Source organism: Budorcas taxicolor, chromosome 8 (assembly GCF_023091745.1).
Source record: "Budorcas taxicolor isolate Tak-1 chromosome 8, Takin1.1, whole genome shotgun sequence".
Classification (NCBI taxonomy): domain Eukaryota; kingdom Metazoa; phylum Chordata; class Mammalia; order Artiodactyla; family Bovidae; genus Budorcas; species Budorcas taxicolor.
Genome location: NC_068917.1, coordinates 72691306 through 72707166, shown reverse-complemented (window position 1 = coordinate 72707166; position 15861 = coordinate 72691306). Strand labels below are relative to the sequence as shown.

Here is a 15861-nt window from a genome sequence, read left to right as displayed (position 1 = left end):
ATGGCTTTTTTGTTTGGTTGGTTTTGTTTCATTTTTTAAAGCAGTTTCTTCTCTTTCTTTTAAACTTTGGCTGTGCTGAGTCTTCCTGCGGCGTGTGGGCTTTCTCTACGTGAGGCACCTGGGCTCAGCAGCAGTGGCATGGGCTTAGTTGCCCCTCTGCACGTGATCCTAGTTCCCCGACCAGGGATGATACCTGAGTCCCCCTCCGTTGGAAGGTGGATTCCTAACTGCTGGGCCAACGGGGAAGTCCCTAATACAGTGCTGATCATCCTGTTATAAAGTTGTCAAGGGCAGGAGTGGGGCCTGGATCAAGTAACCCTCCACCACTCCTGGCAGCCCCCAGAAGCAGCTGTCAGTGTTGGGGGGCCTGGATCCCAGGTCTGAGATTCCCTTCAGCTCAGAGCTTCTGAGTTCTGGCCCAGGTGCTGTCTGCCCAGTCCTCCCAGATCCTAGGGGTGGTGTACTGGACTAGTATAGCACCCCTTTCTCAGTCTCCTGCACAGGGTTCCGTCTCTCTGTCCTGTACAGCTCTGTGTGACCCCATGTATCGCAGCCCACCAGGCTCCTCTGGCCATGGGATTTCCCAGGCAAGAAAACTGCAGTGGGTTGCCATTTTCTTCTCCAGGGGTTCTTCCCAGCCCAGGGATCAAACCCAGGTCTCCTGCATTGGCAGGCAGATGCTTTACCACCTGCGTCTTAAACCCTGACAGGCTGGATTGGTGGCAGGGGTGGGGGAGGGTCCATTCCCTGTGGTGAACTACTCCCAAGCAGTGAGTGGCAAGCCAGCCCCACAGATCTGGAAAGCTGGGAGTGAAGAGATGGACTGTCAAGACCTGCCTCAGGGCCATTCCCAATTTGCCATCCCAAAGACTCAAATTCATAAGATGAGCCTCTGAAGCCTGGAGCTTGTCTCCCATTTGTTGAAGACAAGGGTCATTCATCCCCTCCCAGTGTTTGGTAGAGAGGCTCAGAACACCCCCTCCCCGTGGCTTTAGATTAGATGACCTAACTCTCCCCGCTCCCTACCTCCCAGCCCAGGTCTGGAACATCTCTAAGGTCTATTATTGTTGAGTTGGTTAAGTCGATAAAGTTGTGTCCGACTCTTTCCGAACCCATGGATTATAGCCTGTCCAGGCTCCTCTGTCCATGGAATTCTCCAGACAAGAATACTGGAGTGGATTGCCATTCCCTTCTTTAAGGGATCTTCCCAACCCAGGGATCAAACCTGGGTCTCCTGCATCAGCAGGCAGATTCTTTATTACTGAGCCACCAGGGAAGCCCAACATTTAACCTATCTCATAGCTAACATCTTTCCCGTCAGCACCACCCAATAAGTGAGCAAACGGCCTCTGTGTGTAGTTGTGCTGGATGAGAACAGCACTCCCTAGGGTTGTGCAGGGACCACCCTGCACATCCTCTGCCACAGCCCCATCCTGAGGAGACCAGGGACCCCTGTGTTCCAGCCATTGGCTCGGGAGCTGCCCTCCTCCTTTCTCCCTGCAGCCGGAGGCCTCGCGCCACAGAGACCTGAGAAGTGCACTGGCCAGTCCTGTCGGCTTCTCAGGCAGAGCTGGTCCAGGGTAGGTCCGGGCACAAGGGGCGTGGCCTGAGCAAGCCGGCTGCCGGCCCCTCCCTGCAGGGCAGCCCTCCAGAGCTACTACCATGCAGGATGGGGCTTTCCTCCAGCGCAGCAACCACAGAAGCCACAGCCTCCCAGCTCCTCACACAGCCCAGAGGGCCTGACTCACCCCCTCTTCCTCCTAGAACTTGCACAGGGTCAGTTCCTCTTGCCTTCTGTGGCAGGAAACGGAGGTGTAAGGAGTCACGGCCAAGCCAGGGGAGGAGGCCACCAAGGCTAGCAACCCAGCACTGGGTGCCTCTGCCGAGGGATGCACCTGGTTTGAGAAGCTGCCCAAGAAACCCGAGAACCCCAGGGATGTCGGCAATGGGACCCGGAAGGCGCACCCCCGCCCCAAGCTCCATCAAGTGAGCAGATTGCTGGGAGAGCTGAGCAAGGTCTCCCTGAGTGCAGGGGGATTTCTTTCTGCCAACTTGCCCTGATCTTATGATGAGTTTCAATTCCTTCCCTGCCACGGGTTTCCTTCCTGCTGTGCTCTGTGGGGAAGGTCCCCTTGTCTCTGTGCCAGCCACATACCAGTTCACCCATGACCCTTTCCCTGGTGCATACATATACACACATGCAAGCTTGCATGCACACGTACATGTACCTACACACCCCTTCCCAGGGTCATGATACTACAGTTCTTTTCCAGCCAGCCCAGCTCCCTCGGGGCAGAGGCCACAGACAGGCGAGCACCTGCTCTCTCCTCACTCCCTCCCTCCCATCCTAGTGTAAAGCAGCTCCCCACCCCACCCCCAAACCCCAGCAGTGGGTCTTCATCTCAGGCCACTGCCCCCCCAGAAAAGAAGTCCTGAAACACCTGTTTTCTAGCCCTCAAAGGCCCCATTTGAATGTGCACAGAGCCAGATGAGACTTGGGGGAACCTGTGGTGACCCTTCTCCTGAAGTGTGTGTGTTAGTTGCTCAGTCATGTCCAACTCTTTGCAAACCCACGGACTGTAGGCCACCAGACTCCTCTGTCCATGGGATTCTCCAGGCAAGAACACTGGAGTGGGTTGCCATTCCCTTCTCCAAGGGATCTTCCTGACACAGGGATTAAATCCAGGTCTCCTGCATCAGCATGCTGATTCTTCACCATCTAAGCCACTAGGGAAGCCCTCCTTTCCCCCATCCATTCCCCTAAAAGCTTTTTCACCAAATCTGGTCCTATGACCCCATTATCCCATCTGTGCATTGAGAATAAAAACAGTCTTCTCCCCTTGTGGGGCTTCCCTGATAGCTCAGTTGGTAAAGACTCCACCTGAAATATAGGAGATCCCGGTTTGATTCCTGGGTCAGGAAGAACTGCTGGAGAAGTGATAGGCTACCCACTCCACTTTTCTTGGGCTTCCCTTGTAGCTCAGCTGGCAAAGAATCCACCTGCAATGCGGGAGGCCTGGGTTCAATCCCTGGGTTGGGAAGATCCCCTGGAGAAGGGAAAGGCTACCCACTCCAGTATTCTGGCCTAGAGAATTCCAGTATTCTGTGTTGCAAAGAGTCAGATATGACTGAGCAACTTTCATTTCACTTTTCTTTCCTTGTGAGGATTAAGTGAGTATATGTGGAGTTCCTAGAACTGTGCCTAGCACATAGGAAGCACTATATTGGTGTTCTTGCTATTATTTTTTACTTGGTTGCACCAGGTCTTAGTTTTGACATCCCTTAGTTTCCTGACCAGGGATGGAACCCAGGCCCCCAGCATTGACAGCGCCAAGTCTTAGCTACAGGACCATCATGGAAGTCCCCATGTTATTGGTATTATTTACAAATCATTGTTTTATTTGGATTAAAATTGTCCTCTCCTTGAGAACATCTTTGAAATGCCAACAGCTGGTGGAGGGCAGGTGGCAGAGAGAGGGACTTGCTCTCTTCATTGCTGAAAATGGAGGTAGATGCAGTCAAGGGGCCACAGGTGGGTGAAGGGGCGGCTCAGGGAGGAATTCTAGGCTGCCAGCCCCCCACTTCAGCCTCCTGGTGTGTTAGATGTCTCCTTTGGTTCAGGCTGTATCAGCCACTGTCTAGCCCTGCTCCAGGCAGGGTCTACCTGCAGTAATTCCTCTAGCCAGGGGGGCGTGGGGAGAAGGGGAGCGGAGATAAATAAATATTGGGTCGGCCAGAAAAGTTCGTTCAAGTTTTCTGTATGAGCGTATGGAAAAACCAGAACGAACTTTTCAGGCCACCCAATAAATACATTAAATAGGTAAGTGAATGTGTGCTCAGTCATGTCCAACTCTCTGCAACTGTATGGACTATAGCCCACCAGGCTCCTCTGTCCTTATAGGATACTCAATTCAATCTGAGTTTCAGATAAACAAGGAGTAATTTGTTAGTATAAGTCTGGGCCATGCAATATGTGGGACGCATTTGCACTAACAGAGGATTCGTTGTTCCTCCGAAATTCAGATAGAACTGGGCAACCTGTATTTTATCTGGCAACCATCCACCAAGGGTGCCTGAGGCCCGGGGTTTGGGAAACAAGAGCGTGGGAATATGCTGCTGACCACTTCCCTAAGCCCCTCCTCTGTGCCCAGGGCCTTGCCCTCCTTGCCCTGCTGCTAGGCCTGTTCACACTTGCTCTAAAAGATTCACCTCCTTCCCCCCCATGGCCTTGCGTTCTCTCCCCCGGGAGAAGGCCCCCTCTGACCTGGGCACCCATTGGACTTCCCCAGGGTCCAGGCTGGGACGTCTCGTCCACTCTCCACTCCCCTTCAGGATCTAGGTCCTCAGGGCAAGAAGAAGCAGCCTGGCCATGTGCCTGCCTTTCATCTGGGTCACCGCCGGGGAAGGAACCCTGTCGCACGAGGTCTCTTGGGACTGGGGAGGAGGTGGCTGGGCTGGCTTCTGAAGAAGAGATTGGAAGAAATGGCATAGACACTTCTGCCAATCCTAGCCTTGGCAACGGGGGTGACCAGGAATGAAGAAAAGCAGCCTTCAGACCACAGTCGCGAGGTCAGGGGAACTTGCAGGAAAAGATGGGTGGGAGGCAGAAGTGGGCAGCCCACCTGACCAGGCATTTCCTTTCTGCACATGAATGGGAAGGCAGAGTTGTGCCAAATAAAGGCCTGAAGAAAGAGACTAAAGGCAGTCCTTGACTCAGTCCAGACTCTTGGTCCCCACTGTCCTCTGGGAAGTATCCTTTCCAGATGCTGCTAACGTCCAGGGCTTCCCCTGCAGCCAGGAGCCAGCGGGCACCCCAGACACCTACTGCCTTCAGACCAAGGGCCAGGGTCACCACCTGCTACCCCTATTCCCCAGAGTCGGCCTCCCTCTCGAGCCCCTGCCAGTTCTCAAGTCCACAGTTCTGTCTCATCACCTCCCTGTGGTCTGTTTGTCCTTCCAGGCTCTTGGAAAATGGACAAATTTCTGAGCCACTTCCACCTGACTGAACCTGAAGCCAGCACCCAGTTCATGACCCAATATTACCTGGATGCGCTAAGTCCCCAGAACCCGGGAGTAGTAAGCAATGCGACCACGGACAAACCTGAACCGAAATAACTGCCTGCCAGACCTCAAGCTTCACACTGCCGGTGTGTCCACAGTGCGCACCACCCATGGTCTGGGTACGGACTCCCCCTCTCCGGGTATAGAACCCCCTTTCTCTTCCAAATTAAAAAAAAATCATCTAGGGCTTAATGGTTGGATGTTTTGTTTCCAAACCTGTCCTCCTTCCAAAACCAAGAGGTGGAAATCCATCAATATCCAGCACTGGGGCTGGGGGCACTCCTGTAAAATGCAAGTGGTTGGTGGGGAGTGGGGTGGGATGGAGCGACAGGCAGGAGGTGGGAGTTTCTAGCCCTGAATGGTCATTGAGGCACCATGTGACCTTGAGCAAGTCACTTACCCTCCGTAAAATTCCACTTCTTCAGTTGCAAAATTGAAGGAGGAAGAAGGGACAAGAGGTGGTTGGTTTACCACCGTGGCCCTTCCCAGTTCTGAACACTCATTTAACAAACACTGTTGGCACATGGTGTGTGCCTGACCTCGGGCCAAGGTGCTGGGGATCCACATGTGACAAAGGCAGGCCCAACATGAGGCTTGTTTCATGGAGCTTCCAGTTCAGGACAGGAGGGCAAACTTCTTCATCAGATGACCACAGGCAAATTCCAGCAAATGTGGCAAGTGCTATGAGGGGGTAGAGGGGACCTGATTTGTAACGGGGGGTGGAGGGTGGTCAAGGCTTGGGAATGCCTCTCTTTCCTGAGGAAGTCATGTTTCACTTCACAGCTGAGAAGTGGGGTAGGGATTAACTATGAGTGGAGACAGGGACAGAGAGGAGACATGACACCTCCCAGCTCCCGTGGCTGATGGGGCAATGAAAATCCAAAACTGTGGCCACCTGGACAGATGGACAAAGACCAGAACAGGGCAGGCTTTGCAGTCATGTTCACATTTTGGATTGTACCCTGGAAGTGATGGGTAATCGTGAAATGACAAATAGATTGGAGGGGAGAAAGCGCATGATCTGATGTCTGCTTTTAGGAAGCTGTGAAGAAACTCGTTGGTCTGCACAGGAAGGATTTCCGGCATCTTGACAGCCCCTGGATATCCTCTGAAAGCCTCTTAGCTTTCTCACCCCAATATCCCTTGGAGGCACCTCTGTGCCAAGGTCTCATTCACAGGCTGAACCCTGGTTCCTAAACTCCCCCACCCCCAACTCCAACCCCCCACCCTCTCAACAAGACCCTCTGCTCAGTTTCCCTCCCAAGAGTTAATTACTCCCCCCTCCTTGGCTAGAATACAGCAAGATGGGTGACTCATGCATGCAGAGTGCCTGAGAGCCCCAGATGAAAGGGGCAGGCTGCAGCCAGGCCCTGGGTTATTACCTTCCTAAAGCCTGGCCCTGCATTAGCCAGAAGGCAAGGGGCCCTGGCCAACGGCTCGGCCCAGCACACTCTTGACTAGTGGGAAGATTTTAGTGATTGTTGTTGTTGCTCAGTTGTAGCCAACTCTTTGTGACCCCATGGACTGCAGCACACCAGGCTTCCCTGTCCTTTACTATCTCCTAGAGTTTGCTCAAACTCCACTGAGTCAGTGATGCCATCCAACCATCTCATCCTCTCTTGCCCCCTTCTCCTCCATCCCTCAATCTTTCCCAGCAGCAGGGTCTTTTCCATGGGGATCTGAAAAACACCAAGAGGTGGGAGACTGAGTGTGTGATGGGAAGGGACTGGATGATGTTCCCCCCAACCCCTCCCTGCCCCCACATCTGTAGATTCAGCTCCCCACCCAGGTGATGGACAGCAAGCTCTTGTTCTATAGAACAGCCTTTGTTTGACACCATCGCAGGTAGTAGGAACTCCCCACTCCATCCTAGGCCACCAGGCAGGCTTGTCAGCAGAGCTACACGAAGCAGCCAAAGGAAACGTCCGTTTGCAGTGTCACAGAAGGCAGCCCTTGAAGGGACTCTATGGATGTGTGTGAACCTCCCTCTCTCTGGGCCCTTCTCCCCACAGCCCCCACCCCCACGAGGCCCAGAGTGTAACTGGCAGCTCTGGTCGGTGTCCAGGGCTGGCATAAATAGCAGGTCAGCTTCCTAGAGCAGCCTCAAATTGAGACACATCCTCCTCTCTTCTGCTTTTAATTCCTTGTGGCTAGCATGTTTATTTTGGGTGAGGAAAAAAATCGGATGTTTATCCTTCGAGGAAATTATCGGCTTGCTTTCCTTCCTTCCCCCCGCCCCACCTCTTTTCTCTTCCTCTGGTGTTTTGGGCTTTTAGTTCAGCTGCTGGAGAGACCCCACTCCCCTGGCCCCAAAACTGAAAAAAGAACAAAACTAGCCCAGGCGCTAGACTGAAGCCAGCCTTGCCAGACGTCCCTGAAAGCCACAGAGAAAGAGCTCCCAGGGGTCGGCAGGGAAAGTCTGGAGGCCAGGAGACCTTGGGGAAGCCCACCTGACTCAGCTCTCTGCCTGCAGAAGGCTTTGGGCCTCTTGCCCCTTTTCTTTTCACTGCCTCCCCCAGGAAGAAACAAAACAAGTATGGAGATTGCTTCGAAATTGCCAGCAAAACAGTTTAAAAAAGATGTAAGGGAGGACTGCGTGCGTGTTCAATTGTATCCGACTCTTTGCGATTCTATGGACTGTAGCCCACCAGGCTCCTTTGTCCATGGGATTTCCCAGGCAAGAATACTGGAGGGTGTTGCCATTTCCCTCCTCCAAGGGATCTTCCCAATTCAGGGATTGAACCTATGGCTCCTGCACCTCCTGCATTCACAGGAGGATTCTTTTTACCACTGAGCTACCTGGGAAGCCCCAAGGGGAGTATTAGTGACCCCTTTACAGACAGGAGAACTGACATTATCATCATCATCAGATATCATTTGTTGAGTGCTGTCTGCATACCAGGCACCATGCCAAATGCCTGACATGTAACATCTCCTTTAACGCATTCATTCCTGCCTGGCTTCCCAGCCTACCAGGCCTTCATACATATTCTCTCATCCAATTGTCAAAACCACCTAATAGTGTAGGTGTTGCGATTGTCATCTTATAGATGAGGAAACTGACATTCCGATAAGTTAAGGGACCTCCTCCCTGTTCTGCAACTAGTAATGGTAGAATCTGGTGTTAACTTGGGCCTTCTCACTCTCAGTACTCACAGGTAACGTCCATGCACGCTAAGTCACTTCAGTCGTGTCCGACTCTTTACAACCCTGTGGACTGTCGCTCGCCAGGCTCCTCTGTCCATGGGGATTCTCCAGGCAGGAATACTGAAGTGGGTTGCCATGCCCTCCTCAAGGGGATGTTTTCCACCCAGGGAGCGAATCCATGTCTCTTACGTCTAATCTGCGTGGAAAGCGGGTTTTTTATCATTAGCACCACCTAGGAAGCCCACTCACAGAGTGCTCTCATTTTACCCTCCGGGCTACATAAAATAAAGGCCAGATCTTCTATTTATCCCGAAGCTGGGTAGGCCAAGAAGGAAAGGTAGAAGTTCTAAAAGAACCTAAAGGGAGTCTTCCCTTCTCCTAGCCTCAAGTTATTCTAGACTAAGTATGATTTGTGGGGAGGGTCAGCTCCTTGACACTGAGAGCAATGGCCTGGCCCAGCTCAAGGCCGTTACCACCCACCTCAACCTGCACAAGGCAAATACCCCAACAGTTCACCACCCTCAATCCTTTGCATCACCCCTCTGCTTCTTGGAACCTTGTTTGTGTAATAACTGCTAAAAGAGAGATGGAAAAGGACATATAGGAAAAATTCCTAATGATGAAGATGATAATGATAACGTTGATGGTGAAGATGGTGGTGATGATGGTGGTGATAGGGGTTGATAGTGATGGGTTCAGGTGTTAGTGCTAAGTACCTATGGAATAAGAAGAAAGCCAGCTAGATGGATGAGGTGGTGTAATTTAAAAAACACAACCTTTCTTAGCACACCTAAGTTTGCACAGTCTCCACCACTTGATAGTTCTTTGACCTCAGGGAACTTACTCAACTGTTCTGGACCTGTGTTTCAACTGCAAAAAGAAAACAGTATAATGAGAAAAAATGGAAATACACATGCCTTCCTTAAAGATCTGTTGCAATGGTTAAATGAGATGGCACGGAAGGCGCCCGGCAGAGTGCCTGGTATGCAGGCTGTTCAGTAAATGTGTGTTCTCTTCTTCTTCTCTGCCTGCACCTCACCTGCTCTGCTCCCCAGCTCAGCTGGAGCAAGCATTCAGGCTGAGGGTAATGGGAGGGCTCACCCTCTCCAGATGAGTCTTTCCCAAGAGACTCATCAGAGTGTCGGCAGCCCCAGGGAGAGGGCCAACTGCCAAGGGAGCCTCAAGCCCAGCCTAGCATCCCCCTCCCAAGCTTAGCAAAACACTGGGAGGCTTGGATCAGGAAAGACAACCCAGTTCCTTAGCAACTAACAAGCATTTCCCTGTAAAGACAAAGACCCTTCACTCAGAACGCTCCCTCCCCCCACCTCTCCAGGTATCTGATCTGCTCGCAGGAGTAGGGCTAGAGGCCCGTCCACCCCTGCCCCAGGTCTAGAGGCCTTTAGCCCCACCCTCCCAGCTGTCCTAATATTACCTGCAATTATCCCACTGCATCTTTCATCCTGGCACTAATTAACTTTCCTATTTTCCCCAGAAGCTGCTGGGAGACACATGAGATGGGTGCAGTGCACACACACACACACACACACACACACACACTTGCATGCACACACGTACACAAATACCTATAGTTCCCCTGCAGAGACCCTCACTCCATTTTAGAGATCTGGAAACTAAGGTTCAAGAAAGGAGAAAATTCCTTGAGGTTCTCATCTGCCTCCTGGGTACTTGGAAGGAGAAATAGAAGCTGAAGAGTCTGGCTCAGGAAGAGGGGAAGACAGAGACAATTCTGAGGGATGTAGGACCAGGAAGGAGAAAAATCTTTGGAGAGGACAAATGAAAGCTATGCCAAGACTGAGGACTTAGCTCTGAGTACCACCTTAGTGCAAGCCATCCCACTTAACACAGAGAGGGCATTTCAAAGAATAAAAAGGAACTATTTCAGTCAAATAGGTGAGGAAGACAGAGTCAAAAAGAGATGGGAATAGGAAAGAAAGGTATCGCCATCTGCTCTGATGAACCAGACCAGGTTCATCTGAAAGAATCTCTGACCAGAACTCAAGACCTAATTTTAACACCAGGGCTACCCTTCACTGCTGTGTGACCCTGGGCACATAAACTGCCCTCTCTGGGCCTCAGCTTCCTCATCCATAAAATAGTTTGGTATGAATGTTCTCTGAGACCCCCCTCCAGCTGAATGTTCTTCAACTCTGTGGTTATCTGGGTGCATGGTAGAGAAAGCCACTACCACTATCCCTTTGGCAGGGTGGAGCAGGGGTGTCAGAGGAAGCCACTAGAACCGGAAAGAATGAGTATTCTTAGGATCAAGAATGAAAAAGAGCCCAATGCATTTGGCGGCAGGAGCCAGAAGACTCTATCAGGAGGTTAAGGAGAAGTCTGCAAATGTGGGGAGCCGCAGACCCTAGAATTTCAGGAGAACCCTCTCCCAGGCTCAGTGGCCAGCAGTAGAGCTTCCCATCCCCAGATCCTGGCCTGGGGAGACCCTTCAGGGACCTGGAGGAGGGAGGACGGAAGGGCACAGAAGGTAGAAATATGACTTGGGGGAATTGCCTGGCGGTCCGGTGGTTAGGACTCGGCGCTTTCACTGCCAGGACCCAAGTTCAATCCTGCGTCAGGGATTGAACAAGATTCCACAAGCTGCATGGCATGGCCAAATGAAAGAAAGAAATATGATTTGGGATCCTCCTGACCTGCCCTGAATGAGGGCAGGACACAGAAGTTGCCCCCTTTATTCCTTGGGAGCTGGAATCCACACCACTGCTATCTAGCAACCCAGCAGGAAGCTGAGAGCTCAAAGGAAAGAGGCTGAGCCTGTCAGAAAGGCGGGCACAGCAGGGCCCTGGGTCCAACTTTCACCTCCAGTATCATGAAAAAAAGCAGACAGTAAGCTGAGGGGGCTTCCTTTAGGGCCTGGGCATAAGGACAAGCCCGGGCAGTGCCCAAAAGGAGTCCAAACACCCTCTGCCTACTCCCACACTCATTCACACAAACTCAGACCTCCCGTACTCACTTCCATACTCACACATCAGCACACTCATTCATTCACACACACACACAGAGAAACAGCTGGACGTGGATACTCAAGACACCATAAGGCAATAGATTGCCTCCACTCGCTGTGACTGTGAAGCCAGAGCCCCGACACTCCTTCCCCAGTATGGATGGAGGCTTGGCCAAGTGCTAAGAATTGAAGGGATTACAAAAGAAGCCTGGAAGTTCTCTGTCCATCCCCCACCTCCTCGGAGCAGAAGCTGCATTTGCTCACAAGGATGCTGGTGACCCCTATCCAGAGTTCGCCTGTCTTCCTCCCCGCAGCACCCTGAGAATCAGGCCCTACCGTCCACACGTCTATGAACGTGTGTGCACACACTCACACACACCTCTACTCTACGCATCCTGCACACATACTGTAAATATACCAGCCCACACAAAATCACATGCTGTACGCACCCGCTAGACACTCCAGGGTTTTGCCTCTGCCAAGCTCTTTCTAGACATCCATGCTAGATGCATGCGTGTGCACTGTTCAGCTCAGGAAGTGGAGAACATAGGATTTGCATACACAAGTGGTCTCCATGTGTGCATGCCCACTTCATTCACAACCCACTACCCACTGACCCACCAGTGACAGGAACACACCATCCTTTAAACTGAGATCAGACCAAGGCCTAACCCCAATTCTCACTTTTCAGACTCCTGATACAGCAAGCGGATTTGTGGCGGCAGCTTTGGAGGTTATGTGTGTGTGTGTATGTTTATGTGTGTGTGTCTGTATTTGTGTGTGTGTGTGAGTCTGTGTGTGTGTGTGTCTGTGTTCGTGTGAGTCTGTGTGTCTGTGTGTGTGTGTGTGTGTGTGTGTGTGTGTGCAGTTTTGGGTGGGGGGTGTGTGGAGAGGGGTGAAAAGAAGGTCTTGGCTGAAGAAGGGAACCAGGCCTTCCCCTGAAGGCCACAAGGAAGGTACTGAGACACACGCCCTCCTCCCAGCAGCCCTACCCACTCCCTGTGCCCTAGCCTGCTGCCAGGCCAGGGAAAGGAGAAGCTAAAAGTGGCCAGTCTGACTTGCTAAATTGGTCTTCAGTGGAGAAAGGGAAACGCGTCAGTTCCCTGGGGAAGTGGCCGAGCCCAGGGTGGCCACAGGCCCCTGGGCTTCTACTCCGATGGAAAAAAAAAAAACTCGCTCAAATAGATCTGACGCTTTGTTTTCGAACCCAAAATACCCTGTGGCGGCTGCCGGAAGTGTGACCGCGGGAGGGAAGTGGGGCAAGAGGGGAGGTTAGTTTGAGTTTCCATTGCAGCAACTCTTTCTTTCATTTGGGGTCTAGATGAAACTCTCCTGCCCATCCACAAGAGGGTTGGTGCAAGAGGCAGTGTGGGCTCTGAGATTCAGGCCTGAGGTACTCACAGCCACAGTCACCCTTGGCCCACTGCCATCCTTTCCCCAGAAGCCGCTAAAGAAGACCGCATCAGAATTTTCTCTCAGGCCACCTGGTGGCAGGCAGGAAAGCTGACCAGGGAAGAGGGGCTGTGCTAGGGGTAAGGGGCCCAATCACAGGTGACTCTGCCTTCAGAGACGTGACTTTCCTTACTGAACTTTGATGTAATCTTTTAAAAAAACAAAGATCTTATTTACCCAGAAATTTTCAAAGAGTATCCAATGAATCAGCTGGACTAACAGCACAGACCTCAAATATTCTGAGTCAGTACTTTAGTCTGTGGCACTAATGCTGGCTGCAAATGCAAGCATTGGGGAAGAATGACTGACTACATATAACAAGATCCCAGTGCGCACTCCCCATCACCCTGCTATCCTCATTTCTTTTTCCTCACATCACTTACCACCACCTTGTATGAATTTTCTTATAGCTCATTCTCACCCTGAATCCTCATTAGGCCCTGAGTCTTCGCACAAGCTCTTTTCATCACAGCTGTCTCCAATGCCAGACACACAGTAGGTGCACAATAGATAAATCTTAAATGCTGAAGACAATCAGGTAGAGGGGCAGTCACCAAACAGTTCTCTTGCCTCATGAGAACTTGTTAGCTCACAAATGCTGAGGCCTACGGGGCTTGCCTGGTGATCCAGTGGTTAGCTCCGAACTTCCACTGTAGGGAATGCAGGTTCAATCCCTCCTCAGGGAACTAAAATCTCGCATGCCAGGTGGTGAGGTCAAAAAAAGAAGAAGAAAATGCTGTGGGCTGCTGTTACACCAGACTGTAGCCCTAGGTGGGGATGGGGTGGGTTGAGAAGGGACTGTATCATGGGAATATGTAAAATCAGAAGTGGCTCCTGCCTTTCTGGAACTTGGGGCAGGAGGGTGAGAGGCAGACATCCATCAAAGAATGACACAGACTCATGTGAAAAGGTGGGTAGGACCAGGGCAACCCAGGAGGGCTGTTTGGTGCAGTGAGCATTTAGCACTGGACTGGTAACCACTGGACTGGTAACCACTGGACTGGTAACCACAGGACATAGCAACCAACACATGGACCGAGGGTCTCAGAGGAAAGGCTTTTCTGGGTGAGCGGTGACTGAACTGAAGGAAGAATGTCCTCCAAGACACCAGGGTCCAGAGAAAACGTCACTCTAGATGCGGGATGGCATTGGGGCCGCCGCAAGTGGTTCCGATGGATGGCGGGGTTAGGCGGGCCGTGCTGCCCACCTCCTGGGCCTGCGAACCCCCGGCTGCAGTTAGAGGCCGCTGCGCGCCCTTGGTCCCTGGGTAATGTTTACCGGCTCTTAATGATGGCAGGGTAATAATCACCCTAATGAAAAACTCCCTCCGGGCGCGGGCCAGCCAGACTGCGATGAGGAAACCGGGAGGCATTTCGGAGCCGCCGGTGACTCAGGCTGAGTGTGCAGCGCGCGGCGGCCCGAGGGACTCTCGGGTCGCCTCTCCTGCTCCGCGCGCCCTTCCAGCACCGCCCCAGGAGCGCGGGGAGCTGAGGCCCCCGGCCGGCTTTCCTCCACCAAGCCACCGGCAAAGCCAATCGCCCACTGCCACCCTCGGCCAGGCCCTCGGCTGAGACTTCTTTCTCTGCCCCTGCCCAGGTCTCCAGCGCCCCCTCCCCATCATTTTTGACCTCGACTCCCCCGCAGCCTGGCTTTGGAAGCGGGTAGCGCTCTGTGGTGCTCAGGGCACCCCTGCCGACTCCGCCGGGATCTGCTGGCCTTGGCATCGACTGCCGCTAACGGCACTTTCTCTGTCAGTGCCTCAGTTTCCCCGACTGAGCAGCAACAGCAGTTCAAGTTTCTCCACACCACCCCCACCCTGCCCCCGGGTGGCGGGAGCATTAATTACAGTTCTTTCCTGGCTTTGAAGATGAAAAATGCCAAGGATCATTACCACTCAATTAACGGAGCTATTACCACTTGAGTTTATGTCTGATGAATCCTACCCCGCCCCTAACCTGGGATCCAGGTTGCCTTGAGACTCCTCAAGTACCTCCTCTCTCCTGGAGTCCACACCTGGACTTAGGCCCTTTCCTGTCCCTGCTAATAGCACCCCACACGGGACATGGTAGACAGTCTAGCACATTCATTCTCCCACAGATATTACAGATACAGATGGAGCACCCACATTATGGAGAACCCCCATAAGCCAGGGTCTAGCTGGGGGTACAGCGGTGCAGGTCTGGACCCCAGCCTTTGCCTCCCTGGACCCTATGTTCTAGTAGATGCTCCAGTGTCTGCTGGCATCTCCAGATCCTGCCTCAGAGCTGGCTTCCTTCCCTTCCTCTAGGATTCCTCACTCATCCACAAACGAACAGAAAAGTTCTGAAAGGACAGTGCTAACGGGCTCTAGCTAGTTTCAGAGATTTTTTTTAAAAAATTAACATGAAAATAAGGGGTGAATCACAGCTCCTTACACAGACTGGGCTTCCCTGGGTCTCAGATAGTAAAGAATGTGTCTGTAATGCAGGAGACCTGGGTTTGATCCCTGGGTCAGGAAGATCCTCTAGAGAAAGGGAATGGCTATCCACTCCAGTATTCCTGCCTGGAAAATTCCATGGAGAGAGGAGCCTGGAGGGCTACACAGTCCATGGGGTCGCAGAGGAGGGTCCTGAGACTGGGAGCTGATCCGAAACACCAAGATCTAGAGACCACAGCTCTCCAATCCTCCAACGGTTGTCTTTCCAGGGCAGAGAGGAAAGGAACCTGCCAGGCTGTTAGATGCTTGACCTGTCACACGCTTGAAGCCTGCAGCCAGCAAAAGGCTGGCTGTGCGGGCAAGTGGTAGGGGGCCCCTGTTCTCATCTGTGCTCTCACCTCTCTCTCCCTCCTTTTCTGTCTCACTCCCTGTGTGCTCCCTCTACTGCCTCCCCCACCCCACCCCCACACTCATACCTTTTCTGGTTCACTTCAGATGACAAAGTTCCTCTTTCCAAAAAGCCTCATCCCCCGAGAGTCTTCACTGCAGAGACATCATCCCTCCCAGCTGAGAAGGGGGCTGCCCCACTGTGGCCCCCAGGGGCAACGGCAGACCCCTCCACCCAAGCACATGACTCCACTTACCCTCCATGCACCCCTGAGCTATGACAGCCAAGTTACCATTACAAGCCCTTACCCCCTGACCCATCCCTCTTCCTTCCTGGGTCCTAGAAGCCCAAACTTGGCTGGGAACATGCATCTCTTCCCAATACTTTGTGCAATAGAATCCAAAACTCAAGGACAAC

General features: G+C 52.5%; 1 protein-coding gene across 1 annotated transcript in view; it reads left to right on the top strand.

The window, feature by feature from the left end:
* The window catches only part of PEBP4 (phosphatidylethanolamine binding protein 4), a 220885-nt gene extending 215632 nt beyond the window's left edge, over nucleotides 1-5253 (top strand). Inside the window, exon 7 of the mRNA XM_052644724.1 lies at nucleotides 4961-5253. Coding sequence (XP_052500684.1) covers nucleotides 4961-5115 — 155 coding nt within the window. The 3' untranslated portion in view covers nucleotides 5116-5253. The remainder of the gene's footprint in view (nucleotides 1-4960) is intronic.
* The last annotated feature ends 10608 nt before the right edge of the window (nucleotides 5254-15861 follow it).